We start from the raw sequence: 26,025 nt of genomic DNA, 5'->3' as shown, positions 1-26,025 counted from the left end.
TCCGTCAACAACCCCGGTGGCGCCCCCGGCAGAGACCCAGGAGACCACCCGGGACACCCAGCCGGCACCCGCGGCACCGCAACCGTTACGTCGGTCACAGAGGACTATCACACCCCTGGACAGACTAAATCTGTAGAAGGGGTGAATGTGATGAAATATGTCATTCATCAGACTCTGTAGTTAACTGTATATATTGTATTGCCTGCTCCGGTGTTTGTACCTTGTATTGTGTATAGGGCACCGCCCCCTTTGTGTGTCGGCTCTACCCATACCTGGCCCTACTTAAGACAAGTCCAGGCTTGTCCTGCAGTAGAACAGCAGCACGCCAGGTGAAGCTAGGTGCAGCCACCAGCATCCTTTCTTTGCTAATAAAAGCCTTTGTTTTATTCTGCTAACTTCGAGTCTTGACGTTATTGAGGCACGTCACCGCTGACGTCTGTTGAATGGGACTTCGACGCCATCGAGATCCGATGGCGCGTTGGCCGGACAGTGAGGGAGTAGCGGCGCACCGTGTCTGGGTGAATAAAACTCTCCGTGCTCCCGCTGTCGAACAGGCAGGTCATGGCGTGGCCGTTTACCTCGATGTCCATCATGGGCCTGGACAGATGATGCGGAAGAGCTTGGTCAAGCGTGACGGAGGCCAGTGTATGGCTGAGTGAGCTGCTGTCGTCGGCAGGTGAGGCGGTGGTCGGGTCTGGAGACAACATGGCGGCCGAGTGCGGCGAACAAAATGGCGGAGAAGATGGCCGCCCCCACGACTCACGAGGCACTGCTGGCGTCTGTGGCCTTGATCAAAGATGGCCGCCCCCACAACTCACATGAGGCACTGCTGGCGTCTGTGGCTTTCCCTCTGCAGGCGTTCGCGAAGTGGCCTTTTTTTCTGCAGCCGGAACAGGTCGCGTTCCTTGCAGGGCAGCGCGCCCTTTGATGTCTCGCCTGGCCACAGAAATAGCAGCTGGAGGCCCGATCGCGGGGCTCCGCTGCCGCAGCAGGTCCCGGGGGTGGCAGTCCCAATCGATTCCGGGACACCGACGCCGTAGTAGGTCCCAGGGGTGGCGGTGCGAGGGGTATTGCGGCCGGAGTCGGGCCCGAGTCCCACGGTCGCGCAGCACTGTACCCGGAGTACGCCTCAAGGTCCCGATGGGCCACTTCCAGGGAGCGAGCGAGGGCTGTAGCTGCTTTCAAGTCGAGGTCCTTTGATTCAAGCAGTCTTTGCCGTGAGTAGTCGGACCGAAGGCCTTTCACGAAGGCATCACGGATATTTCCTTCAGCATGTTGTGCAGCCGATACAGCTTTAAAGTCACAGTCCCTGCCGAGTGTTTGTAGCGCCCGTAAAAATTCATCTACAGACTCTCCTGGCTGTTGCGAGCGGGATCTTAGGAGATGTCTGGCATACATTGAATTTACTGGGCTCCGGTACTGCTCTTTTAGCAGGTCGAGGGCCTCCTCGTATGTATCAAGGTCCCGGATGAGTGCAAATACTTTAGGGCTCACCTGGGCGATCAGAACTCTTAGTTTGTCGGCTTCCGATGGCACGCCGGAGGCTACCAGGTAGGATTCAAAGCAGCTCAGCCAGTGATCGAAGTCGAGGGCTGAATTCGCTGCCTGTGGGTTTAGATCCAGGTATGGCAGTCGGAGGGCTTGCAGCCAAGTCGGCTGCTGGGGCTGGTCAGTCATTTCAAAATTTAGCCAATATAATTGATATACCTATCAATTCATTCCATGAAAAGCGACGAGTTAAGATAGTAACTATAGGTTTTTATTGGCTAAATAACAGAGCCCACCCTCGTGGGTGATCGGTTCCAACAAGGAAGAATACTAGCCAAGCAGTCACCTTTATACCTGGGCAAGCAGGCGGAGCCATGGGCGGAGTCAGCTGAGGTATGCCTAGGTATAACAGCGTGCGTGGCAAGAGGTAACCTTGTGTAGTGATAACAACAGTGTAACAATAGTGAACGGTTGTGAACGATAACAGTGGTTTACCACATCCTGCTTACCTACTCATGGGAAGGCAGCTACGGACACGCCTTGACCTGCCGAGGCCAACATCCACAGAAGCAGTGGTGCACGCCAATCAGCAGGATCAAGTCAGCAGACGAGCTCAGAGGTCCAAAGAACGACACTTTGTGGTGGGGGGCAAAGTCCTCGCGCATAACTACACCACCCCGGAGCGGTGGGTCCCGGCTACGGTCATTCAAAAGACGGGCCCCGTTTCATACTGAGTCCACACCGGAGACGACCAAACATGGAGACGGCATGTAGACCAGTTACTGCCAAGACAGTCGCCACAGGTAACCCAAGAAACAGAGGATCAAGGACCTGCTGGGGGCTCCAGCAGGGACTGGTCGTCCGACCGAGACGGGGACACCATCCACTCGTGCCATCGAGGGAGGAAGCCACGCCTGCAGGGTAACGGGAGAGCCAGCCAGAGCCTGCTCCTGAGACTAGGCGTTACCCCCAAAGAGAAAGGCAGCCTCCAGAGCACCTTAGTTACAGTTAGTGCTAACCTGTGTGCATGGGGCAGAATAATCCCCAGGGTTAGCGGAATGTAGAGGCAGTCTGCCCTCTCTTCCAAAGTTATAGTCATTTTCAGTTATTCTGTTTTGTGGACATTCTATTTTAAGGGGGAGGAAATACGTTGTGTATTTTGAATGTGTATTAGAATTGTCCCACATGGGATACCGTAGTGGTGATTTGCAATGCACTATGGGAAATGTAGTGCATTGAGTGAAGAAGCACATTGTAAATAAAATGGCCGTTAACTAAACTCTCCACCCTGGAGTCCTTTTTAATTGTTATATAGGCAAGGGTATAAAACCCCTCGCGACACAACAATCTCTATCAAAGGTAAAGTCTTTAACAGGATTACTAGCTTCCCCCTTTTTGTTTGCATGGGTGGATTGAAGGGATGTTTCTGCGCTGCTCCGGTCAATCACTACCAACGCCCAGCCACTGAAGACATCAAATATTCTAGTTTGAAGCATCAGCAGTGGGACCATTAAAGAACTTGCTGCCTTTCCTGCTCTCAAGATGTCCCAAAGTGCTTCGCGGTGTAGCCGGCGCTGCTGTCGGCAAATGTTTTTGCACACAGCAAGATCCCACGAACAGCAAACGAGATGAGGGACCAGTAAATCTGCTCTGTGGGAGTTAGCTGCCGGGGTGAATGTTGGCCGGGATACTGGGAAAACCCCCTGCTCTTCCTCGATTAACGCGGTGGGATCTTTTATGTCCACCTGAGCAGGCAGGCGGGACCTCGACTTAACAATTTACCACAACGTTTAAATGCTCTTGAATCCAGATTGATTTCAACCGTAAAGATCTGAATCCAGATTTAGCAATCTTGAAGTCATATCCCAGGGTCATAGAAATCTGGAACTATCTCCCCCAAACTGTGGGGTATACGGAGACAATCAATGGCGAAAGAACCAGAGGGGAGATGAGGAGACTTTTCTTTCACGCAGCGAGTTGTGATCGGGAATACGCTGCCTGGAAGGGCGGTGGAAACAGATTCAATGGTAACTTTTAAAAGGGAATTGGATAAATACTTGAAGGGGAAAGTTTGTAGGGCTACGGGGGAAGAGCAGGGGAGTGGGACTAACCGGAGAGCTCTTTCAAAGAGCCGGCACAGGCACGATGGGCCGAATGGCCTCCTTCTGTGCTGTATGATTCGATGATCTTGACCTGAACATATATCATGCTCGTTCGTTGTCACCGAGTCTGAATTCTGAACATGGGAACAGGAGGAGGCCATTCAGCCCCTCGAGCCTGTTCCACCATTCAACAGAATCATGGCTGATCTGTATCCCAGCTCCATTTACCCACCTTTTCTCCATATCCCTCGATACTCTTACCGAAGAAAAATACTACCGCTGCCTTTTGTGTGAAGAGCTTCCTGATTTCACTCCTAAACAGTCTGGCCAACATCACTGTGGGAGCATCACTGACCACACAGACGGCAGCGGTTCAAGGGGACGACTCAGCTCCACCTTATAAGGGCAACTAGGGCTGGGAAATAAACGGTGGCCTTGCCAGCGACACCCACATCCCCAGATCAAAACAAAACAAAACAAAACGCTGAGCACAGAATGGAGATGGCCAAATAATGCGGACGACATACATTGCGAATTCAATACATACTATTGATTTATTGAGTGTTGGGGAGGGTCACACTGGGCACCTTCACATGCCAAACACCCTGTACAATAGAATGAACATCTGAATTACTCAGATACATAGAACAGTTGGGCAGGAACTGGCTATTTAACCCCAGCCCGGCTGGTTCACAGTCCGTGTCTTTGCTGCATACTCCACATCAAAGATAAGGGCCAGAGTTAATGAGGGGCTGGGGGGGTGGGCGGGAAAACAGTCCTTAAAACCCAAATTCAGCAGTCCATGCCACGAGATACTGCAAATGGCGAGGACACGCCCTACATAAGACACACTGGCTTTTTTTTGGATGCAGGCGTACTGTCAGATTTCACATCTGGTGTCTCAGTTCCACGCTTGCCAGTTTTGATGAATGATTTCTGCAGGGAACTCTGCCGCTCATCTTCAACAGGCAGGCGGTGACCACTTCAAAGAACATCCACCAGGGAGGGAAACAACTTATTTTGTAAAGGTGAAATGCATTTTACTCCCTGACTATACAACCTGAATAATTTACAAGTTGTTTTTAAAGTTTCAGTAGTGGCTGTTTCAGAAAACAGCCCGGCTTCTCTTGAACGGCGAGGTGTCAGTTTGATTGTGCAGGGTTTGCACACACACCCTCACTGCACCGTCTGAAACGTAGAGATGCTCGCTCGTCCATGCTGAATGATACAATTACATCCACAGGACACCAGCCTGACAGCCCAGAGCAGTCAGAAACTTTCCCTTCTTTAGAGGGCTCGTTCTCCTGAAGTGTGGAGAAGGGACATACTCACTGAGCCACACAAAGAACAGAATATATACTGTTTGAAACACATCGTGTACGAAGCTGTATCAGGAGAAAAGTGCTGCCTGTCTCTCGGTGTCTCAAACGCATCGCCCTGAAAGCATCAGCATTTCCACCAGTGGGGTGGGGAGGGGAGTCCAAAACTGGGGGCCATAAATACAAGAGTCACTAATCGATCCACTCAGGAATTCAGGAGAAACTTCTTTACCCAGAGAGTGGTGAGAATGTGGAACTCGCTACCACAGGGAGTTATATTAAACCTTTATAAAACACTAGTTCAGCCCCAGTTGGAGTATTGCGCCCAATTCTGGGCACCATACCCTAGGAAGGATGTGAAGGCTTTGGAGAGGGTGCAGAAGAGATTTACTAGACTGGCTCCAGGGAAGAGGGATTAGTTACATGGAGAGACTGGAGAAGCTGGGGTTGTTCTCCTTACAGTAGAGAATGTTAGAAAGAGATTTGATAAGAGGTGATTAAAATCATGAAGGGTTCAGATAGAGTAAATAAAGAGAAACTGTTTCCAGTGGCTGAAGGGTCGATAACCAGAGGGCACAGAGTTAAGGTGATTGGTAAAAGAACCAGGGGTGATGTGAGGAAAAACTTTTTATGCAACAAGTGGTGAGGATTTGGACTGCGCTGCCTGATAGGGCGGTGGATAAGATTCAAGAGTAGCCTTCAAAAAGGAATTGGTTCAATGCTTGGAGAAAAAAATTGCAGGGATATGGGGAGTGGGACTGACTGGATTGCTCTTCGAAAGAGCCGGCAGACTCGATCAGGCGAAAGTATCTACAGCACAGAAACTGGCCCGTGCCGGTGTTTCTGCTCCACACGAGCCTCCTTCCAACCCCTACTTTATCGCGCCCCATCAACATATCCTTCTATTCCCTTCTCCCTCATGTTTATCTCGCCTCCACTTAAATGTATCGATACTATTCGCCTCAACCACTCCCGGTGGCAGCGAGTTCCACATTCTCACCACTCTCTGGGTGAAGAGATTTCTCCTGAATTCCCCATTGGATTTATTAGTGACTATCTTATATTTATGGCCCCTAGTTCTGGTCTAGTGGAAACATCTTCCCTACCAAAGCCTGTCATCATTTTACAGACCTCTCTCAGGTCACCCCTCTGCCTTCTCTTTTGGGTGTGTTAGGTTAAAATTGTCCCCAAAGTCTCCCCCAAGAGGCTGATAAAGTTGATTAATAGAATGAAAAAGCTTATTGGACATTTAAGGCTTACCTCCTTGTGTGCTTCGCTGGAGATACGGTTCGTGTAGCGCATGAGCTCCATTTCCATGTCTGTCTTTATCACACGGCTTTTAAAGAGGAAAAAAAATAGACAGTCACCAAGTTTTAGTCACCCTGTGCCACCATCTAATATCACAGCTCCAGAAAACATCAAGGTTCATTCAGTATGCATAACTTCTGCAGCAATATCATCCATTATTCACATTTAGGCATCCTGATGAATCCAACAGGGATAAATACAAACATAGCATTTTCTAGACGAGAAAAAGTCCGAGGTCCATCGAGTCCGCCTTCTCCCACCTTGGGAGTCCCATGATACGATAATGGGGTTGTTGACCAATCACAGCAAAGACTCGATCAATGAGTCGACAACAGACCCAGACACAAGGCGAGGAAAACCCCCAGTGGTGGAGAGCTTTGGGAACCAGAGGTCCAGAGTCACCTCTTCCTCCCTGAGCTCGCTACACCCACCACACGGCATGTCCCCCATTACTCACATACTGGATTAAATCGTTATTTTCTGAAATCTGTATCTAATTTTCATTTAAATGAATCAATACTATCTGCTTCCACCATCTCCCTAGGGAGCTTGTTCCATAGATCGACCACTCGCTCATTGAAATAATGTTTTCGTACATTAGTAAGGATTGCAGACTTCAAGCGCAGGCCATGTCCTCTGGTTCTACATTTTACTGCTGCTGCCAGCCATTGGGACTAGGTTCAAGTACAGCTCTAAGACACACCGGGTCTGCCCGGCAACCTGAGCACTTCATCGGACAGTGTAGAGGGAGCTTTACTCTGTATCTAACCCGTGCTGTACCTGCCCTGGGAGTGTTTGATGGGACAGTGTAGAGGGAGCTTTACTCTGTATCTAACCCGTGCTGTACCTGTCCTGGGAGTGTTTGATGGGACAGTGTAGAGGGAGCTTTACTCTGTATCTAACCCCATGCTGTACCTGCCCTGGGAGTGTTTGATGGGACAGTGTAGAGGGAGCTTTACTCTTTAGCTAACCCATGCTGTACCTGCCCCGGGAGTGTTTGCTGGGACAGTGTAGAGGGAGCATTACTCGGTATCTATCCCGTGCTGTACCTGCCCTGGGAGTGTTTGATGGGACAGTGTAGAGGGAGCTTTACTCTGTATCTATCCCGTGCTGTACCTGCCCTGGGAGTGTTTGATGGGACAGTGTAGAGGGAGCTTTACTCTGTATCTAACCTGTGCTGTACCTGCCCTGGGAGTGTTTGATGGGACAGAGAGAACGTGATGATAGAGCAAGAGAAAGAGCGAGTTTGCATTCAATGGTCTCAGGACATCTCAAAGCGTTTTACAGCCAATTAACTACTTTTAATTGTAATAACTGTGGTTCTGCAGGAAACAGGACAGCCAATGTGTGAACAAGCACCCACAACCAGCAAACAAGACCAGCTAATGCGTTTTACTGATGTTGGTTGAGGAATAAATATTAGCCAGGGCACCGGGCGAACTCCTTTGCTTTTGTTTGAAATAGTGCAGTGGGATCTTTTACGTCCACCTGAGAGAGCAGAGGGGGGGCCTCGATTTAATGTCTCATCCGAAAGACGGCACCCTCCGACAGTGCAGCACTCCCTCTGTACTAAACTGACAAGCATCGAACAAGTTACAAAAGGAATCTCACAGCTCATTAGTGATCTGGGCACCCACGGCAGTGAGTTCAGATAGAGGCAGGCAGCTTAATAATCAGCTAGCTGAAAACCAGTCCTGCGTTATTCAGGCTAGTTGGTAAAGTTACTGAGAACGCACATTGCGAAGTGCATCCGCTGGTCTGTGGCGAGTTAGTTGATCTCAGCAGTAACAAGAGATGGTTACAATTAGCCTGTGACCGTGTTAGGAAAGGGAGGTTAGAAAAGTTGCTCGTAGTCACTGGAGCGTTTGCATGCAGCCGCATGTGATGCCCCCATTGTTGAATTGCTGATGTACACTGCCTAGGCCAACAGACAAAATGCAGGTACCAGGACTCAGAGTTGTACCTCAGCAAGGAATCAGTGATTTCAGGGCAGGAGGTGCAGTTAATAACACCGAGAGCAGCTCAGTGTAACAGACAGTCATGACCGAGAATCAGAAAAAGGGAGAGGTTTAATTCCAACTGAAGCAATCAAACACGATCAACTGTCTCATATTTCATTCTCCTGCATCGATGGTCCCACGACCCTCTCATATTATTAGATACGAGATAGCGCGCGAGGCTGTAATACCAGGCTGTGGTTAGAAACAATCTCAGTTACAGCAGGGCCCCCAATATTAAACCACTCTCATTTTGATTCAATCTCTCTCTTTCCGATCCCCAGCCCCCATTCAAAGCCAGAAATATCCCAGAATCGATGCAGCCAGCATGAAATTTCATATCCAGATACATCCAAATCAGATTCTGCGTTTGAGGAGTGTAAAGTGATAGCAGAACAGCAGGAATCAAAGAGCAAAAAGACAGGATTGCTGGAAATCTAAAACAAATAGATGCTCGAGATACAAGGCAGTTCATCGATTTAAAATTGTCAGAGAGAGTGAGGAGTGTGTTTCGGAGAAATTACTTTGCGCAGAGGGCTGTTGGAGTCTGGAATGCTTTGCTACATGGAATAGTTCAGACAGAGATCATTGTATCTCAAGGGAAAAATGGATAAATATTTGCAGCACAGACATACAGGGCTACGGGGAGAGAGTAGGAGAGCGCGATTGAATTTGGATTGCCTTAGCAAACTGCTGGCACGGACAGGATGGGCCCAATGGTCTCCAGTGGGCAGCGCTCTCTTGCCTCTAAGTCAGGAGGGTGTGGGCTCAAGCCACACTCCAGAAACTTGAGCACAAAAATCCAGGCCGACACTCAAGTGCAGCGCTGAGGGAGTGCAGCGCTGAGGGAGTGCAGCGCTGAGGGAGTGCAGCCGTCTTTCAGATGAGACACTAAACTGAGGCCCCGTCTGCCCCCTCAGGTGGACGTAAAAGATCCCGCGGCACTATTCGAAGAATAGCAGGGGACTTCTCCCCAGCGCCCTGGCCAATATTCATTCCTCAATCAACATCACAAACAGATTATCTGGTCATTATCACATTGCGGTTTGTGGGAGCTTGCTGTGCGCAAACTGGCTGCGGCGTTTCCGATATTACAACAGTGACTCCACTTCATTGGCTGTAAAGCGCTTTGGGTCGTCCTGAGCTCGTGGAAGGCCCTATATAAATGCAAGTCTTTCTTTCCTCCTGTGCTGGGTACTAGAGTAACGTTTTGGGTAGAGATTCATCATCCGATCTGGATCCATCCAAAAGGTGGAGTCGTCTTTTCCCTTTCACAGGCCAACTAAGGCCGTGTAATGTTTTGGCGATAGGATTTTCCCGGAACAGTTTCATCAGCTCATGGCTTTCACAGTGGTTATGTATTTGGTATGCGTTTCACCAGTTCATTGCTAGCCAGTGGAACCTTCTGGAAAATCACCTCCCACTCCCGTACTTCATGAAAAACCGCATCGATATTTAGAATAAAAACAGAAAATGCTGGAAATACTCAGGTCAGGCAGCATCTGTCGACATTTCAGGCTCATGATCTTTCATCAGAACAGATTCTGACGAAGGGTCATCAGCCCAAAACGTTAACTTTGTTTCTCTCTCCACAGATGCTGCCTGACCTGCTGAGTATTTCCAGCATTTTCTGTTTTTATTTCAGATTTCCAGCATCCGCAGTATCTTGCTCTTGTACAAAACATAACACAAAAAATAGGAGCAGGAGTCGGCCATTCGGCCCCTCGAGCCTGCTCCGCCATTCAATAAGATCATGGCTGATCTTCTACCTCAACTCCACCATCCCACCTGATCCCCATATCCCTTGATTCCCTTAATATTCAAAAATCTATCGATCTCTGCCTTGAATATACTCAACGACTGAGCCTCCACAGCCCTCTGGGGTAGAGAATTCCAAAGATTCACCACCCTCTGAGTGAAGAAATTCCTCCGCATCTCAGTCCTAAATGGCCGACCCCTTATTCTGAGACTGTGACCCCTGGTTCTAGACTCCCCAGCCAGGGGAAACATCCTCCCTGCATCTACCCTGTCAAGCCCTGTAAGAATCTTGTATGTTTCAATGAGATCGCCTCTCATTCTTCTAAACTCCAGCGAGTACAAGCCCAATCGACCCAATCTCCCCTCATACGTCATTCCTGCCATCCCAGGTATCAGCCTGGTGAATCTTTGCTGAACTCCTTCCATGGCAAGAACATCCTTCCTCAGATAAGGCGACCAAAACTGCACACAATACTCAAGGTGTGGTCTCACCAAGGCCCTGTAACTGCAGCAAGACATCCTTGTTCCTGTACTCAAACCCTCTTGCTACGAAGGCCAACATGCCATTTGCCTTCTTAACTGCCTGCTGCACCTGCATGCTTACCTTCAGCGACTGGTACACAAGGACACTCGGGTCTCGTTGCACTTCCCCTTCTCCCAATCTATTGCCATTCAGATAATAATCTGCCTTCCTGTTTTTGACACCAAAGTGGATAACCTCACATTTATCCACGTTATATTGCATCTGCCATGCTTTTGCCCAATCACCCAACCTGTCCAAATCATCCTGGAGTTTCTCGGCATCCTCCTCACAGCACACACGCCCACCCAGCTTTGTGTCGTCTGCAAATTTGGAGATATTACATCTAGTTCCCTTGTCTAGATCATTAATATATGTATTGTGAATAGCTGGGGTCCAAGGACCGATCCTTGCGGTACCCCACTAGTCACTGCCTGCCACTCGGGAAAAAAAAACGTTTATTCCAACTCTTGCTTTCTGTCTGCCAACCAGTTCTCTATCCAAGTCAATACCTTGCCCCCAATCCCATGTGCCTTAACTTTACACGCTAATCTCTTATGCGGGACCTTGCTGGCTCTTGTGGTGATAAACCCCAGCATAGTAGATGGGCTAAACGGCCGGATTGTGTGTTGGAACATTAGAATCATACAATCTCAGAAATTTACAGCACAGGAGGCCATTCGGCCCATCCTGTCTGTGCCAGCTAACAAAGAGCTATCCAGCCTAATCCCACTTTCCAGCACTTGGTCCGTTGTTCTGTAGGTTACGGCACTTCAAGTGTATATCCAAATATTTTTTAAATGCAGTGAGGGTTCCTGCCTCTCCCACCCTTTCAGTGAGTTCCAGACCCCCACCACCCTCTGGGTGAAAAAAATTCTCAACTCCCCTCTAATCCTCCGACCAATTACTTTAAATCTGTGCCCCCTCGTTACTGACCTCTCTGCTAAAGGAAATAGGTCCTTCCTGTCCACTCTATCTAGGCCCCTCATATAATTTTATACACCTCAATTAAGTCTCCCCTCAGTCTCCTCTGTTCCAAAGAAAACAACCCCAGCCGATCCAATCTTTCCTCGTAGTTAAAATTCTCCAGTTCGGACAACATCCTTGTAAATCTCCTCTGTACCCTCTCTAGTGCAATCACATCCTTCCTGTAATGTGGTGACCAGAACTGCACGCAGTACTCTAGCTGAGGCCTAACTAGTGTTTTATACCTCCCTGCTCTTATATTCTGTGCCTCAACTAATAAAAGGAAAGTATCCCGTATGCCTTCTTAACCACCTGTCCTGATTCCTTCAGGGATCTGTGGACAGGCGCTCCAAGATCCCTCTGTTCCTCTACATTTCAGTATCCTACCATTTATTGTGTATTCCCTTGCCTTACTAGCCCTGCCCAAATGCATTACCTCACACTTCCAAGACCATATTAAGAACATTAGAAATAGGAGGAGTCGGCCATTTGGCCCCTCGAGCCTGCTCCACCATTCAGTGAGATCATGGCTGATCTTCTCCCTCGTCTCCACTTTCCTGCACTATCCCCATATCCCTTGATTCCCTTAATATTCAAAAATCTATTGATCTCAGCCTTGAATATACTCAACGACTGAGCCTTATCCTGAGACTGTGACCCCTGGTTCTAGACTCCCCAGCCAGGGGAAACATCCTCTCTGCATCTACCCTGTCAAGCCCTGTAAGAATTTTGTATGTTTCAATGAGATCACCTCTCATTCTTCTAAACTCTAGAGAATATAGGCCTAGTCTACTCAATCTCTCCTCATAGGACAATCCCCCCATCCCAGGAACCAGTCTGGTGAACCTTCGTTGCACTCCCTCTATGGCAAGTATATCCTTCCTTAGGTAAGGAGACCAAAACTGTCCACAATACTCCAGGTGTGGTCTCACCAGGGCCCTATATAATTGCAGTAAGACGTCTTTACTCATACTCAAATCCTCTTGTAATAAAGGCCAACATACCATTTGCTTTCCTAATTGCTTGCTGTACCTGCATGTTAACTTTCAGTGATTCGTGTACAAGGATACCCAGGCTCCTCTGAACACCAACATTTTCCAATCTCTCTCCATTTAAAAAATACTCTGCTTTTCTATTTTTCCTACCAAAAAGTGGATAACTTCACATTTCTCCACATTATATTCCATTTGCCATGTTGTTGCTCACTCACTTAGCCTGTCTATATCCCCTTGAAGCCTCCTTGCATCCTCCTCACAACTTACATTCCCACCCAGCTTTGTATCATCAGCAAACTTGGATATATTACATTTGGTCCCCTCATCCAAATCATTGATGTAGATTGTGAATAGCTGAGGCCCAAGCAGTGATCCTTGCGGTACCCCACTAGTTACAGCCTGCCTACCCGATAATGACCCGTTTATTCCTACTCTCTGTTCTCTGTCCGGTAACCAATCCTCAATCCATGCTAGTGTATTACCCCCCCAATCCCATGAGCCCTAATTTTGTGTACTGCATGTCAAATTGCACAAAACCCAAACTCTCCTGAAATATGGCAAACCACAATCGCAGGTTATAGCACCTCGAAAGGATCAACCGTTTCCACCTATTTTATGTACTTCGAATGATGAGGAATACGGTCCCGTCAGATTCATTCAACTAATGACGTCAGAGGCAGCCAATGGGAGTCACATTGGGCATTACACGCGACACGCTCATTCTTTCAAGTGCTATTTATTGTATTTTTACTCCACTTGGGATTATTCCTCACAGTGATGAATCCCCTCTCTCGCTCTAATGTGGCCGTTCCTTATGAAATATGCATGAATGTTTCACAGTAAATACAGTTTAAACTTTTCTCCAATTGAGCTCATTTGTCAACTGTTCCACGCTGTACAGATGTTATTAACTCATCTGTGTCCGGAAGCTGCGTTTCACAAACAAACAATCCGAGCAAGCCCCACACCCCCATTCGTGATCCGACTGACTGCTGGGTCAGTAAGTGGTGCAGAATCCTTGCTTCCCAGTCACAGAATCACAGAAACCCCACAGTGCAGATAGAGGCCATTTCGGCCCATCGAGCCTGCACAGACACATATCCCACCCGATCCCCGTAACCCCACGTATTTAATCCCCCTAACACTAAGGGTCAATTTATCATAGCCAATCAACCTAACCCGCACATCTTTGGACTGTGGGAGGAAACCGGAGCACCCGGAGGAAACCCACGCAAACACGGGGAGAATGTGCAAACTCCACACAGACAGTCACCCGAGGCCGGATTCGAACCCGGGTCCCTGGCGCTGTGAGGCAACAGTGCTAACCACTATGCCACCGTGCTGCCTCGGAGTTCACCATCCCATAGAGCACATTGAGTCGGCTGCTGGGAGTCACGGAAACGAGTGCTAAAACAGTAGATCCCCGATGGTTGGGGAGGTGCCTCGGTAGACCACGAGTCAACGCCTGCAATACCACTCCTGGTTTCAGCTGTGTGGCGAGGGCGGAATCACCGGCGAGGGCTCGGAGTCCCCCCCAAAGCGATGGAAAGCAGCCACCCCATCAAACACCAGCAGCATTTTGTTTCGGAGCAACATGAGCAAAGGTCGACGAGCAGGGTGCCCAGCAGTGGCAGGCGGGAGAGGGCGAGGAACGGAACAGGGAGAAAACACCTTATAGAAAAGACAGGCTTGCACTTCTACAGCACCTTTCACACCCTCAGGATGTCCCCAAATCACTTTACAGTCATCGTCGCTGGGTCAAAATCCAGGAACTCCCTCCCTAACAGCACTGTGGGAGCACCTTGACCACACGGACTGCAGCAGCTCAAGAAGGCAGCACGCCACCACCTTCTCAAGGGCAATTAGGGATGGGCAATAAATGCTGGCCTCCAGCGATGCCAACATCCCATAAACGAATTTTTTAAAAAGTACTTTCGAAGTGTAGTCACTTGTAATGTAGGAAACGTGGCAGCCCATTTGCACACAGCAAGCTCCCACAAACAGCAATATGATAATGACCAGATTATCAGTTGGTTGAGGGATAAATATTGGCCAGGACGTCGGGCTATCTCTCCTGCTCTTCCTCAAAAGAGTGCCATAGGATCTTTTACATTCACCCGAAAGGGCAGACCTGTCATCCAAAAGACGGCACCTCCGACAGTGCGGCACTCCCTCAGTACCGCCCCTCCGACAGTGCGGCGCTCCCTCAGTACCGCCCCTCCGACAGTACAGCGCTCCCTCAGTACCGCCCCTCCAACAGTGCGGCGCTCCCTCAGTACCGCCCCTCCGACAGTGCGGCGCTCCCTCAGTACTGCCCCTCCGACAGTGCGGCGCTCCCTCAGTACTGCCCCTCTGACAGTGCAGCGCCCCCTCAGTACTGCACTGGAGTGTCAGCCTGGATTTTTGTCTTCTATGTAGGAGAAATCTTCAATCACTGAGCACCCAAACAGAAGTGGTCCATCAGACACTGCCTCCATGCACCATCAGTTTAATCAACCAAAATACAGCAATGAAATGGATTTTATTTTTAAATTGTGATTATAGAATCATACAGCACTGTGAGAGGCCATTCAGCCCATCGTGCCTGTGCCGGCTCTTTGGTAGAGCTCTCCTATTGATCCCACTCCCCCTGCTCTTTCCCCAGAGCCCTGCAAATTTCTCCTTTTCAAGTATTTTAGCCAATTCTCTCTTGAAAGTTACTATTGAATCTGCTTCTCCTGCCCTTTCAGGCAGCGCATTCCGGGTCACAACAACTCGCTGTGTAAAAAAAATTCTCATCTCCCCCCTGGTTCGTTGGCCAGAGGAGAAGTATCAAATTATAGAAAAATGATGCCAACTGATTTGACTGGTTTGTTTGCTGTGAATTTAAATTCCTCCAGTTTTAAGGGAATAATCTCTAATGGCCAACTCGGAGATGAAGAATACACAGAATCTGAAAAATAAAATCTATTCGTGGGACTGACTAATAGGACAAGCCCGCTCAAAACCCAGCCAAATAAAGGTTCCAAAAGTCCTTACATGAGATTTTTACATTTGTTTTTTTAATTCATTCTCTGGATGTGGGCGTCGCTGGCAAGGCCGGCATTTATTGTCCATCCCTAGTTACCCTGAGAAAGGTTTGATACAACCGAGTGTCTCGCTAGGCCACTTCAGAGGGCAGTTAAGAGTCAACCACGGTGGTGTGGGACTGGAGTCGCATTGTGTTTGGTAATGCTCCTGGGAAGCGGTGTTTGATTACGTTATAGGTGCTATATTAATACAAGTTGTTGTAACATGAGACAGGGGCAATGAGGGAGTGATACAGTCCAAGAAATACAGAGCACAAAGTGCTTCAAGTCACCATGTTGCACCCGCACAGCTTGTAGACGCAAGACTCTGAACAGAAACTCACCATTCCGCGATCTCGGGGTGAAGCAAGGCGTTGTTCACATTAAACCTGAAAAAAGACGAGAGAATCGATTTTACTTTAGTTTACGCCAAGACCTGTAGCGCACTCTGTGCCTGGCTCCTTCAGTCCCATCATCTTCCATTTATCCTCACTACCCTTTGCTTAAATAGAGCAAAAATGGATTGAGGATTGAAAAGCAGAGAGAATAATGCACAAATAGACGGTCAGTGTCTGTAAAGAGGAAAGGCCAATTAACACATCAGGTCTGGTTAGGGGATAGCGAGCCTACACACCTGAAATGCTAATGCATCAGGCACTGACCGATTAAATGCAACACTGACCAAAGCGAATAAAAAGGGACTGCCAAAATCCACCCGCCCCCCCCTCGCCCCGGCCACCTCCTCTCCACCAACCTACACCCCCTCGCCCCCCGCAACCTCCAACACCCCCTTGGAGCCAAGAAGGTTAAGGGGAGATTTGATAGGTGTTCAAAGTTATAAGAGGTTTTGTTAGAGTAAAGGAGGAACTGTTTCCAGTAGCAGGAGGGTCGATAACCAGAGGACACAGATTGAAGGTGGTTGGCTAAAGAACCAGGGGGGCGGTTGGAGGGAGGGGCGGGGGGGATAAGGAGAAATTTATTTTATGGAGCGAGTTGTTGTGATCTGGAACGCGCTGCCTAAGAGGGCGGTGGAAGCAGATTCAATAGTAACTTTCAAAGGAGAATTGGATCAATACTTGAAGGGGAAAAGTTTGCAGGGCTCTGGGGAAAGAGCAGGGGAGCGGGACTAATTGGAGAGCTCGTTCAAGGAGCCGGCACAGGCCCGATGGGCCGAATGGCCTGCTTCTGCACTGTATGAATGAGCCGATGGGTCCTGGGATGTGGGGATTGGACGAGACATCAGCGAGAATGGGCTATCCTTACTTGGATGTTTATGGGGAATTAAAATATAAGGAGATTTATGGGCCTGTTGAATGAAGTGCACGACCCTCAGCGCCTCTCGTGCTCCAGCTCCCTCAGGACAGCACAAAGTCACATCCACCTCACGCATCTGATGCAACAATGACAGCTCCTTGCTACGAGTGCCTTCAAAGCAGTCTCTCTCCACTCTGAAATGATTATATTCAACGCATCAGCAAGCTCTCTGTAGACTGGACCTGGACCAGCTCATTTGCATAGCAATTCTGTAATCACTCACTTAACAAGCACGTTCAGTGTCAACTTGCCCAGAACAACTCGACTGCAGTTGCATCTTAATTTGATAATCACCGCATTTAATAAGTTTATCCACCACAGCCCTCCCTTGGACAGACTGAGCTTGCAAAGTAAAATCCTACAGTGACCTCAGCATGCTGCAACACTGGAGTGTTTAAAATTACACTCCAGACCGTTGGGCTTTTTAATGCTATCAAAAAAATGAACAAAACAAATTCAACATTCCAGGATTGCCTGCAGTCCACAGGAATTAAAGCTTAATCTCCTGGACACTACCGTGAGCAAAAACCCAGGAGGTACCCCGCCACTGTGTCAGCTGTGGTTCAGTGGGAGCGTTACACAGAATATACAGCACGCAAACAGGCTAATCTAGGCCGACACTCCAGTGCAATACTGACAGTCCAGTGCGTAACTTCGCCTGCCTCAGCTCATCCGCTGCTGAAACCCTCAACCATGCCTTTGTTACCGATAGACTTGACTATTTCAACACACTCCTGGCTGGCCTCCCACATTCCACATTTTAGAGGGGATTTGAGGGGAAATGTCTTCACCCAGAGGGTTGTGGGGGTCTGGAACTCACTGCCTGAAAGGGTGGTAGAGGCAGGAACCCTAACCACATTTAAAAAGTTCTTGGATGTGCACTTGGGATGCTGCAGGGCTACGGACCAAGAGCTGGGAAGTGGGATTAAGCTGGATAGCTCTTTGTTGGCCGGCGTGGACACGATGGGCCGAAATGGTTCTATGATTCTATACCCTCAGTAAACTGCACAGTCGGTGGGGGGGGGGTTGCTGCACAGTGAGGGTTGGCAGGAGTCCATACAGAATGATCCACTTCATCCCAGAACAAGCAGCCTGACCCAGGACTAAGTTAAAATGCTTTATCCCATCTTGGCTTTAAGCTGGGTGGGTGGGGAAAGAGAGGCACAGCAATCCCGTATACTGCTGGGGGAACCCAGTGTATGGATTGTTCACAGGGTTGTGGGGGGAGGAGAGGAGGAAGGGACAGGCTTATTCTAATAGAGACAGATTTTGTAATACACAAAATCAAAAATAGTGTCTGCATTTTGTTTAACTTTCAGACCGAGATGCTTTAATTCTGAAATGCTGGTTGCTGCTGACAAGTCTTGGGGAATGTCTGGCTTCTAAATTACATGCGTGACTGAATGCAGTGCACTTCAGCAGCAAGCTGCAATCACTTCCACTAGTTTGGAACAAGGGTCAAAACTGACCTTGTTAGCAGTTTTCAACAGCGCTTTATGAGCCTATTTAAGAAATCGAATTTAACTGGGGGTAAAGGGCCAAAGGATTAGCAGTCAATAAAATATTTCACAATGTGCAATTTTTCTGCCAGGCTAGTTAACCTTTCAGTACAAAAGGCTTCCATTCTAATCAGGTTTTATTATCTCTGTATAAATATATTGGGCATTCTGACTAGGCATTGATTTTTAGATGGTGTGTGTGCGACTGCACTCCAGGATCTGCTGCACGAGTCAGATACTAATGTGTTCCGCAGGATATAAATGCCTCCCTGTCTTCCTAAATACATCTCCAGCTCACACTTTTTTCTTACCCGTTCAGTGAATTCCACCTGAAAAAGAATGGGCAGTTTGAAGAATTAACTCTGCACACATCCAGCCTGCCTCGAATTGAAAGAGTCTCTGATCGAAGGGCAGCGTCACCAGGAGGGACAAGACCCTTTGCTGCAGTTTCCTCCCAGATTTATGAAAGAAAGGATTTGCATTTCTCCGGCGCCTTTCACGGCCTCAGGACGTCCCAAAGGGCTTTACAGCCAATGAAGTACTTTTTGAAGTGTAGTCACTGTTGTAATGTAGGAAATGCGGCACAGCCAGCACAGCAAGATCCCACAAACAGCAATGTAATAAATGACCAAATAATCTGTTTTAATGTTGGTTGAGGGATAAATATTGGCCAGGACACCGGGGAGAACGCCCCTGCTCTTCTTCGAATAGAGCCGCGGGATCTTTTACATCCACCTGAGGGGCCGATGAGGCCTCGGTTTAACGTCTCATTTGAAAGACGGCTATAAATACAAGAATTTCTTTAAAACCTCATTGCTACTTGTGGGATCATGCTGTGCGCAAATTAGCTACTGCATTGGCCACATAACTGCAGAGTTTAATTTATTGGGTCTGGCACTTCTGGAGCAGCGATAGAATTGCAAGTCTGTGTTATTTCTGAAAACCATGAGGAAATTCTTTCCCTCTGCCTGCTATAAAAGCTTTGTCTTTTCCCGTTAACACCACTGGATCAAGAGGATGATTCAGGGGTTATCGTCGCCAATCAATACCGCCTGACAATATTATCCCCGGATATTAAAGTGCACCTTGCTTAAAGTTATTCCTTTAATAAATCAAATTGAAGATGATTTCCACGGGTGGAATGATCTCTCGCTCTAACTGGGGGAGTGAAGATACAATAAAAGCATCCATCAATCCTGCGCTTGTTGGTGATGTTTCCCTCAGGGTCCCAAATAAAATTTTTGTGACAAAAGATGAATTATTTCGTTATTTTATACAGAGTGACTTCAAACCAAGACTTGAGACAAAGAAAACAGCAGCAGTAAGAACTGGGAGGAGGGCGGTAGTAATCACATCAGAATTTAGTTCACAACTCCTGGAGCGAGCTGGCTCCCCCTTGATTTAAGGGGGATGATTGGCAACATGTTTGGAACCAACAATCAGGCAGCTCAAGGGGTTTCTAACACCGATACTCCACCCTGTAGACCAGCAAGTGCCAAATTATTGTTGTATTTATATTGTTGACCATAAAGTTGGTTTTTTTGGGGGGGGTTTCATCCCTTTTTATTGTGGTCAATGAATGTAATGGATTTACTATGGTTGTATAAGTACTGTTGTACTTGAATGTTAAAATTTTTAAAAAAGGACAACAGGTTATACCAAGCAAAAACGAAGAGTTATTAGATTGCCAGTCGGACTGGTGTGGAATTGTTTTTCACTATGGGTACCTGTATTGTTAATATTGTTGATTTGTCTGTAAAATTTATTACTGCATTTGTACTGTTAATCCTAAAGCAGTTTTTTAAGGCTTTGTCTTATTACGGTTAATGAATGTAATGGATTAGTTGTAATAAGTACTACCAGATTTAAATAAAAGAGGAACACTGAGGCCCCTGCAGCTGCCAGCCCTGTCCCAGTGACCACTTCCCCCGGACCCCAAGCCTGCAAACGCCGCCCCGCTCCCTGACAATCGCTTGCCCTAAAACCTCCGCGAGTTGGTGAGTCGGCGACTCTGCACTGTCACTCCAGAGATGAGGGTGAGGGCAACAGGGTGAATACAGTGCAGCCCACAATAGAAATCCATTCCTACAAAACAAAACCTGTCTTGACGTTCTGGGCCCCGCACCTCAGGAAGGATATATTGGCCTTGGAGAGTGCAGCGAAGTTTCACCAGAATGATACCAGAGCTAAAAGGGTTAGATTATCAGGATAGGTTGCATAGACTAGGCTTATATTCCCTAGAGTCTAGAAGATTAAGGGCTGATCTAATCAAGATGTTTAAGATAATTAACAGAATTGATAGGGTACATAAGACGTAGGAGCAGGAGTCGGTCATTTGGCCCCTCGAGCCTGCGCCGCCATTCAATAGGATCATGGCTGATCTGATCTTGGCCTCAACTCCACTTCCCCGCCCGCTCCCCATAACCCTTCACTCCCTTATCGTTCAAAAATCTGTCTATCTCCACCTTAAATATGTTCAATGACCCAGTCTCCACAGCTCTCTGGGGCAGAGAATTCCAAAGATTCTCGACCCTCGGAGAAGAAATTCCTCCTCATCTTCGTTTTAAATGGGTGTCCGCTTATTCTGAAATTATGCCCCCTAGTTCTAGATTCCCCCACGAGGGGAAACATCCTCTCTGCATCTACCCTGTCAAGCCCCTTCAGAATCTGATATGTTTCAATAAGATCACCTCTCATTTTTCTAAACTCCAGTGAGTATAGGCCCAACCTGCTCAACCTTTCCTCATAAGACAACCCCTTCATCTTCGGAATCAACCTCGTGAACCTTCTCTGAACTGCCTCCAATGCAAGTATATCCTTCCTTAAATAAGGAGACCAAAACTGTACGCAGTACTCCAGGTGTGGTCTCACCAACACCCTGTACAGTTGTAACAGGACTTCCCTACTTTTATACTCCATTCCTTTTGCAATAAAGGCCAACATTCCATTTGCCTTCCTAATTACTTGCTGTACCTGCATGCTAATATTTTGTGATTCATGTACAAGGAACCCCAGATCCCTCTGTACCCCAGCAGTTTGTAGTCTCTCCCCATTTAAATAATAATTTGCTTTTTTATTTTTCCTACCAAAGTGGATAACCTTGCATTTTCCCACATTAAACTCCATCTGCCAGATTTCTGCCCACTCACTCAGCCTATCTCTATCCCTTTGGAGATTCTTTGCGTCCTCCACACAATTTGCTTTCCCACCTATCTTTGTATCAGCAGCAAATTTGGCGACTTTACACTCAGTAGATAGAAAGTATTTCCTCTGGTGGGGGGAGTCCAGAACAAGGGGGCATTACCTTAAAATTAGAGCCAGGCCGTTCAGGGGTGATGTCAGGAAGCACTTCTTCACACAAAGGGTGGTGGAAATCTGGAACTCTCTCCCCCAAAAAGCTGTTGAGGCTGGGGGTCAATTGAAAATTTCAAAACTGTGATTGATAGATTTTTGTTAGACAAGGGTATTAAGGGTCATGGAACCAAGACAGGTGGGTGGAGTGGAGGCACAGATCAGCCATGATCTAACTGAATGCCGGAACAGGCTCGAAAGGCCTACTCATTTTCACAGCCAGACTGCCTTAACCTCCCTACGATAGCAAAATACTGCAGATGTTGGAAATCCGAAATAACAACAGAAAATGCTGGAAAAACTCAGGTCAGGCAACATCCGTGGAGAGAAACTTTTGAAGAAGGGTTCGACCCGAAATGTCGACTCTAATTTCTCTCCACGGATGTTGCCTGACCCGCTGAGTTTTTCCAGCATGTTCTGTTGTTATTTTGCCTTAACCTCCCTTACTGTTCTACCACCTTCCCCCTCTCTCGCATGGTTTTTAAAGACACTGAAAGAGTTAATATTTCACAGGCAGCTGAGATTAAGTGAGGGAGCCAGCTCCAAGGCCAATGAGCACTTAACAGAGGACATCTTTTTTTTTACAACCTCTGAACATCTGGGTTGAATGAAGATCACGTCTGTAAAAAGGATTGATAACAGCTCCTACAATGAGCCAACATAACTTCTAAAGGTTAACAAACGAACAAAAGTGCATTAATTTAGCACTTCATGACCTCTTCTCGATGTTCCAAAACACTTTATATTCCACAAATTATGCTTGAATAATAGTCACAAATACCAATTTGCACAGCACGATTCCCCCATTAGTGAAAGATAAGTTCATCTGTTTTTGAAGGAGTTGGCGGAGGGAGGAATGCTGGCTTTCACACGAGAACTCCTTGCTCTTCGAATAGTGCCTGGGGATCTTTAACATGGACCTGGAGCCTTGTTTAAAAACTGCACCTCTGACAGTGCAGCACTCCCTCAGTACTACAGCCTACACGATGTGCTCAAGTCTGAAGTGGGGCCTGAACCCACAGCCCTCTGACTCTGAGGCAAGAGTGCTGCCCACTGAGCCTAGCACCTGTATGTCCAACACTCAACACCTGTACAACTGTCATGTCTGATTGTTAAAAACGCAAGTCTCTGGACTGAGGATTTGGAGACGTTCCCTCAGCAGTAATGGCTGCATTATTGTCGCAATTGGGCAACTGGTTAGCTCGCGAGTGACGAGGAGTCAATCTGCAAAGCGGAGTTTGTAAGCTAGCAGCGTGCTCCTGGATGTGCAGTTGTTAAACAATTAGCTTTAATCATTCAATAATGCATTAGGAGCCCTAAGAATATAATGGAGGAGCAAAAGCTATTAAAGAGCACTCACTGGCTGATTCCATCAAAGGAGGCTTCCCGGGTGGTGTGTCCACTATCGGTGTTGAGGCCGCGCTGAAATGATAAAAATATCCAGCTTATTTCACATTTATTGAATGCTTCCTGAGCTCCCAGTAATCAGGGAGGGGGGGGGGAGGGGGAAAGAGAGGGGGGGGGAAAGAGAGGGGGGGGGGGGGAAAGAGAGGGGGGGGGGAAAGAGAGGGGGGGGGGGAAAGAGAGGGGGGGGGGAAAGAGAGGGGGGGGGGGAAAGAGAGGGGGGGGGGAAAGAGAGGGGGGGGGGAAAGAGAGGGGGGGGAAAGAGAGGGGGGGGAAAGAGAGGGGGGGGGAAAGAGAGGGGGGGGGAAAGAGAGGGGGGGGGAAAGAGAGGGGGGGAAAGAGAGGGGGGGGAAAGAGAGGGGGGGAAAGAGAGGGGGGGAAAGAGAGGGGGGGGGAAAGAGAGGGGGGGGGAAAGAGAGGGGGGGGGAAAGAGAGGGGGGGGGAAAGAGAGGGGGGGGAAAGAGAGGGGGGGGAAAGAGAGGGGGGGGGAAAGAGAGGGGGGGGGAAAGAGAGGGGGGGGGAAAGAGAGGGGGGGGAAAGAGAGGGGGGGGGGGAAAGAGAGGGGGGGGGGAAAGAGAGGGGGGGGGAAAGAGAGGGGGGGGGGAAAGAGAGGGGGGGGGAAAGAGAGGGGGGGGGGAAAGAGAGGGGGGGGGGAAAGAGAGGGGGGGGGAAAGAGAGGGGGGGGGAAAGAGAGGGGGGGGGGAAAGAGAGGGGGGGGGAAAGAGAGAGGGGGGGGGAAAGAGAGGGGGGGGGAAAGAGAGGGGGGGGGAAAGAGAGGGGGGGAAAGAGAGGGGGGGGAAAGAGAGGGGGGGGGGAAAGAGAGGGGGGGGGAAAGAGAGGGGGGGGGAAAGAGAGGGGGGGGAAAGAGAGGGGGGGGGAAAGAGAGGGGGGGGGAAAGAGAGGGGGGGGGAAAGAGGGGGGGGGGAAAGAGAGGGGGGGGGAAAAGAGAGGGGGGGGGGAAAGAGAGGGGGGGGAAAAGAGAGGGGGGGGGGAAAGAGAGGGGGGGGGAAAAGAGAGGGGGGGGGAAAGAGAGGGGGGGGGAAAAGAGAGGGGGGGGGAAAAGAGAGGGGGGGGGGAAAAGAGAGGGGGGGGGAAAAGAGAGGGGGGGGGAAAAGAGAGGGGGGGGGAAAAGAGAGGGGGGGGGAAAGAGAGGGGGGGGGAAAGAGAGGGGGAAAGAGAGGGGGGGGGAAAAGAGAGGGGGGGGGAAAAGAGAGGGGGGGGGAAAAGAGAGGGGGGGGAAAGAGAGGGGGGGGAAAAGAGAGGGGGGGGGGAAAAGAGAGGGGGGGGAAAAAGAGAGGGGGGGGGAAAAGAGAGGGGGGGGAAAAGAGAGGGGGGGGGAAAAGAGAGGGGGGGGGAAAAGAGAGGGGGGGGGAAAAGAGAGGGGGGGGGAAAAGAGAGGGGGGGGAAAAGAGAGGGGGGGGGAAAGAGAGGGGGGGGAAAGAGAGGGGGGGGAAAAGAGAGGGGGGGGGAAAAGAGAAGGGGGGGGGGAAAAAGAGAGGGGGGGGGGAAAAGAGAGGGGGGGGGAAAAGAGAGGGGGGGGAAAAGAGAGGGGGGGGGGAAAAGAGAGGGGGGGGAAAAGAGAGGGGGGGGGAAAAGAGAGGGGGGGGGGAAAAGAGAGGGGGGGGGGAAAAGAGAGGGGGGGGGGGAAAGAGAGGGGGGGGGAAAAGAGAGGGGGGGGGAAAAGAGAGGGGGGGGGGAAAGAGAGGGGGGGGGGAAAGAGAGGGGGGGGGAAAAGAGAGGGGGGGGGGGGAAAAGAGAGGGGGGGGGGAAAGAAGAGGGGGGGGAAAGAGAGGGGGGGGGAAAGAGAGGGGGGGGGGAAAGAGAGGGGGGGGGAAAGAGAGGGGGGGGGAAAAGAGAGGGGGGGGAAAAGAGAGGGGGGGGGAAAAGAGAGGGGGGGGGGAAAGAGAGGGGGGGGGGAAAGAGAGGGGGGGGGAAAAGAGAGGGGGGGGGGAAAGAGAGGGGGGGGGAAAGAGAGGGGGGGGGAAAAGAGAGGGGGGGGGAAAAGAGAGGGGGGGGAAAGAGAGGGGGGGGGAAAGAGAGGGGGGGGGAAAGAGAGGGGGGGGGAAAGAGAGGGGGGGGGAAAGAGAGGGGGGGGGGAAAGAGAGGGGGGGGGGAAAGAGAGGGGGGGGGAAAGAGAGGGGGGGGGAAGAGAGGGGGGGGGAAAGAGAGGGGGGAGGAAAGAGAGGGGGGGGAAGAGAGGGGGGGGGAAAGAGAGGGGGGGGGAAAGAGAGGGGGGGGGGAAAGAGAGGGGGGGGGAAAGGAGGGGGGGGAAAGAGAGGGGGGGGGAAAAGAGAGGGGGGGGGAAAGAGAGGGGGGGGAAAGAGAGGGGGGGGGAAAGAGAGGGGGGGGGAAAGAGAGGGGGGGGGAAAGAGAGGGGGGGGGAAAGAGAGGGGGGGGGAAAGAGAGGGGGGAGGGAAGAGAGGGGGGGGAAGAGAGGGGGGGGGAAAGAGAGGGGGGGGGGAAAGAGATGGGGGGGGGAAGAGAAAGAGAGGGGGGAAAGAGAGGGGGCGGAAATGAGAGGGGGGGAAAGAGAGGGGGGTAAGAGAGGGGGGGAAAGAGAGGGGGGGAAAGAGAGGGGGGGGAAAGAGAGGGGGGGATAAGAGAGGGGGGGAATGAGAGGGGGGGGGAAAGAGAGGGGGGGAATGAGTGGGGGGGAAAGAGAGGGGGGGGAAAGAGAGGGGGGGAAAGAGAGGGGGGGGGAAAGAGAGGGGGGGGGAAGAGAGGGGGGGGAAGAGAGGGGGGGAATGAGAGGGGGGGAAAGAGAGGGGGGGATATGAGATGGGGGGGAAAGGGGGGGGGAAAGAGAGGGGGGGAAAGAGAGGGGGGGGATAACGAGAGGGGGGGAAAGAGAGGAGGCGGGAAAGAGAGGAGGGGGAAAAGAAGAGGGGGGGAAAGAGAGGGGGGGACGGGAAAGAGAGGGGGGGAAAGAGAGGGGGACGGGAAAGAGATGAGGGGGG

The 26,025-nt window shown here is 49.8% G+C and overlaps 1 protein-coding gene across 1 annotated transcript in view; it reads right to left on the bottom strand.

The window, feature by feature from the left end:
• pepd (peptidase D) overlaps positions 1 to 26,025 on the bottom strand; it is a 214,165-nt gene that overhangs the window by 105,916 nt on the left and 82,224 nt on the right. The window contains 3 exon segments of the mRNA XM_085991901.1: positions 6,170 to 6,245; positions 15,845 to 15,889; positions 23,025 to 23,086. Coding sequence (XP_085848027.1) covers positions 6,170 to 6,245; positions 15,845 to 15,889; positions 23,025 to 23,086 — 183 coding nt within the window.

The sequence above is a fragment of the Somniosus microcephalus genome, chromosome 6 (assembly GCF_052327205.1).
Source record: "Somniosus microcephalus isolate GS21.2 chromosome 6, FLI_Smic_1.0, whole genome shotgun sequence".
Taxonomy (NCBI): Eukaryota; Metazoa; Chordata; class Chondrichthyes; order Squaliformes; family Somniosidae; genus Somniosus; species Somniosus microcephalus.
The sequence above is the reverse complement of the archived record's forward strand: the minus strand, read 5'-3'. Positions and strand labels throughout refer to the sequence as shown.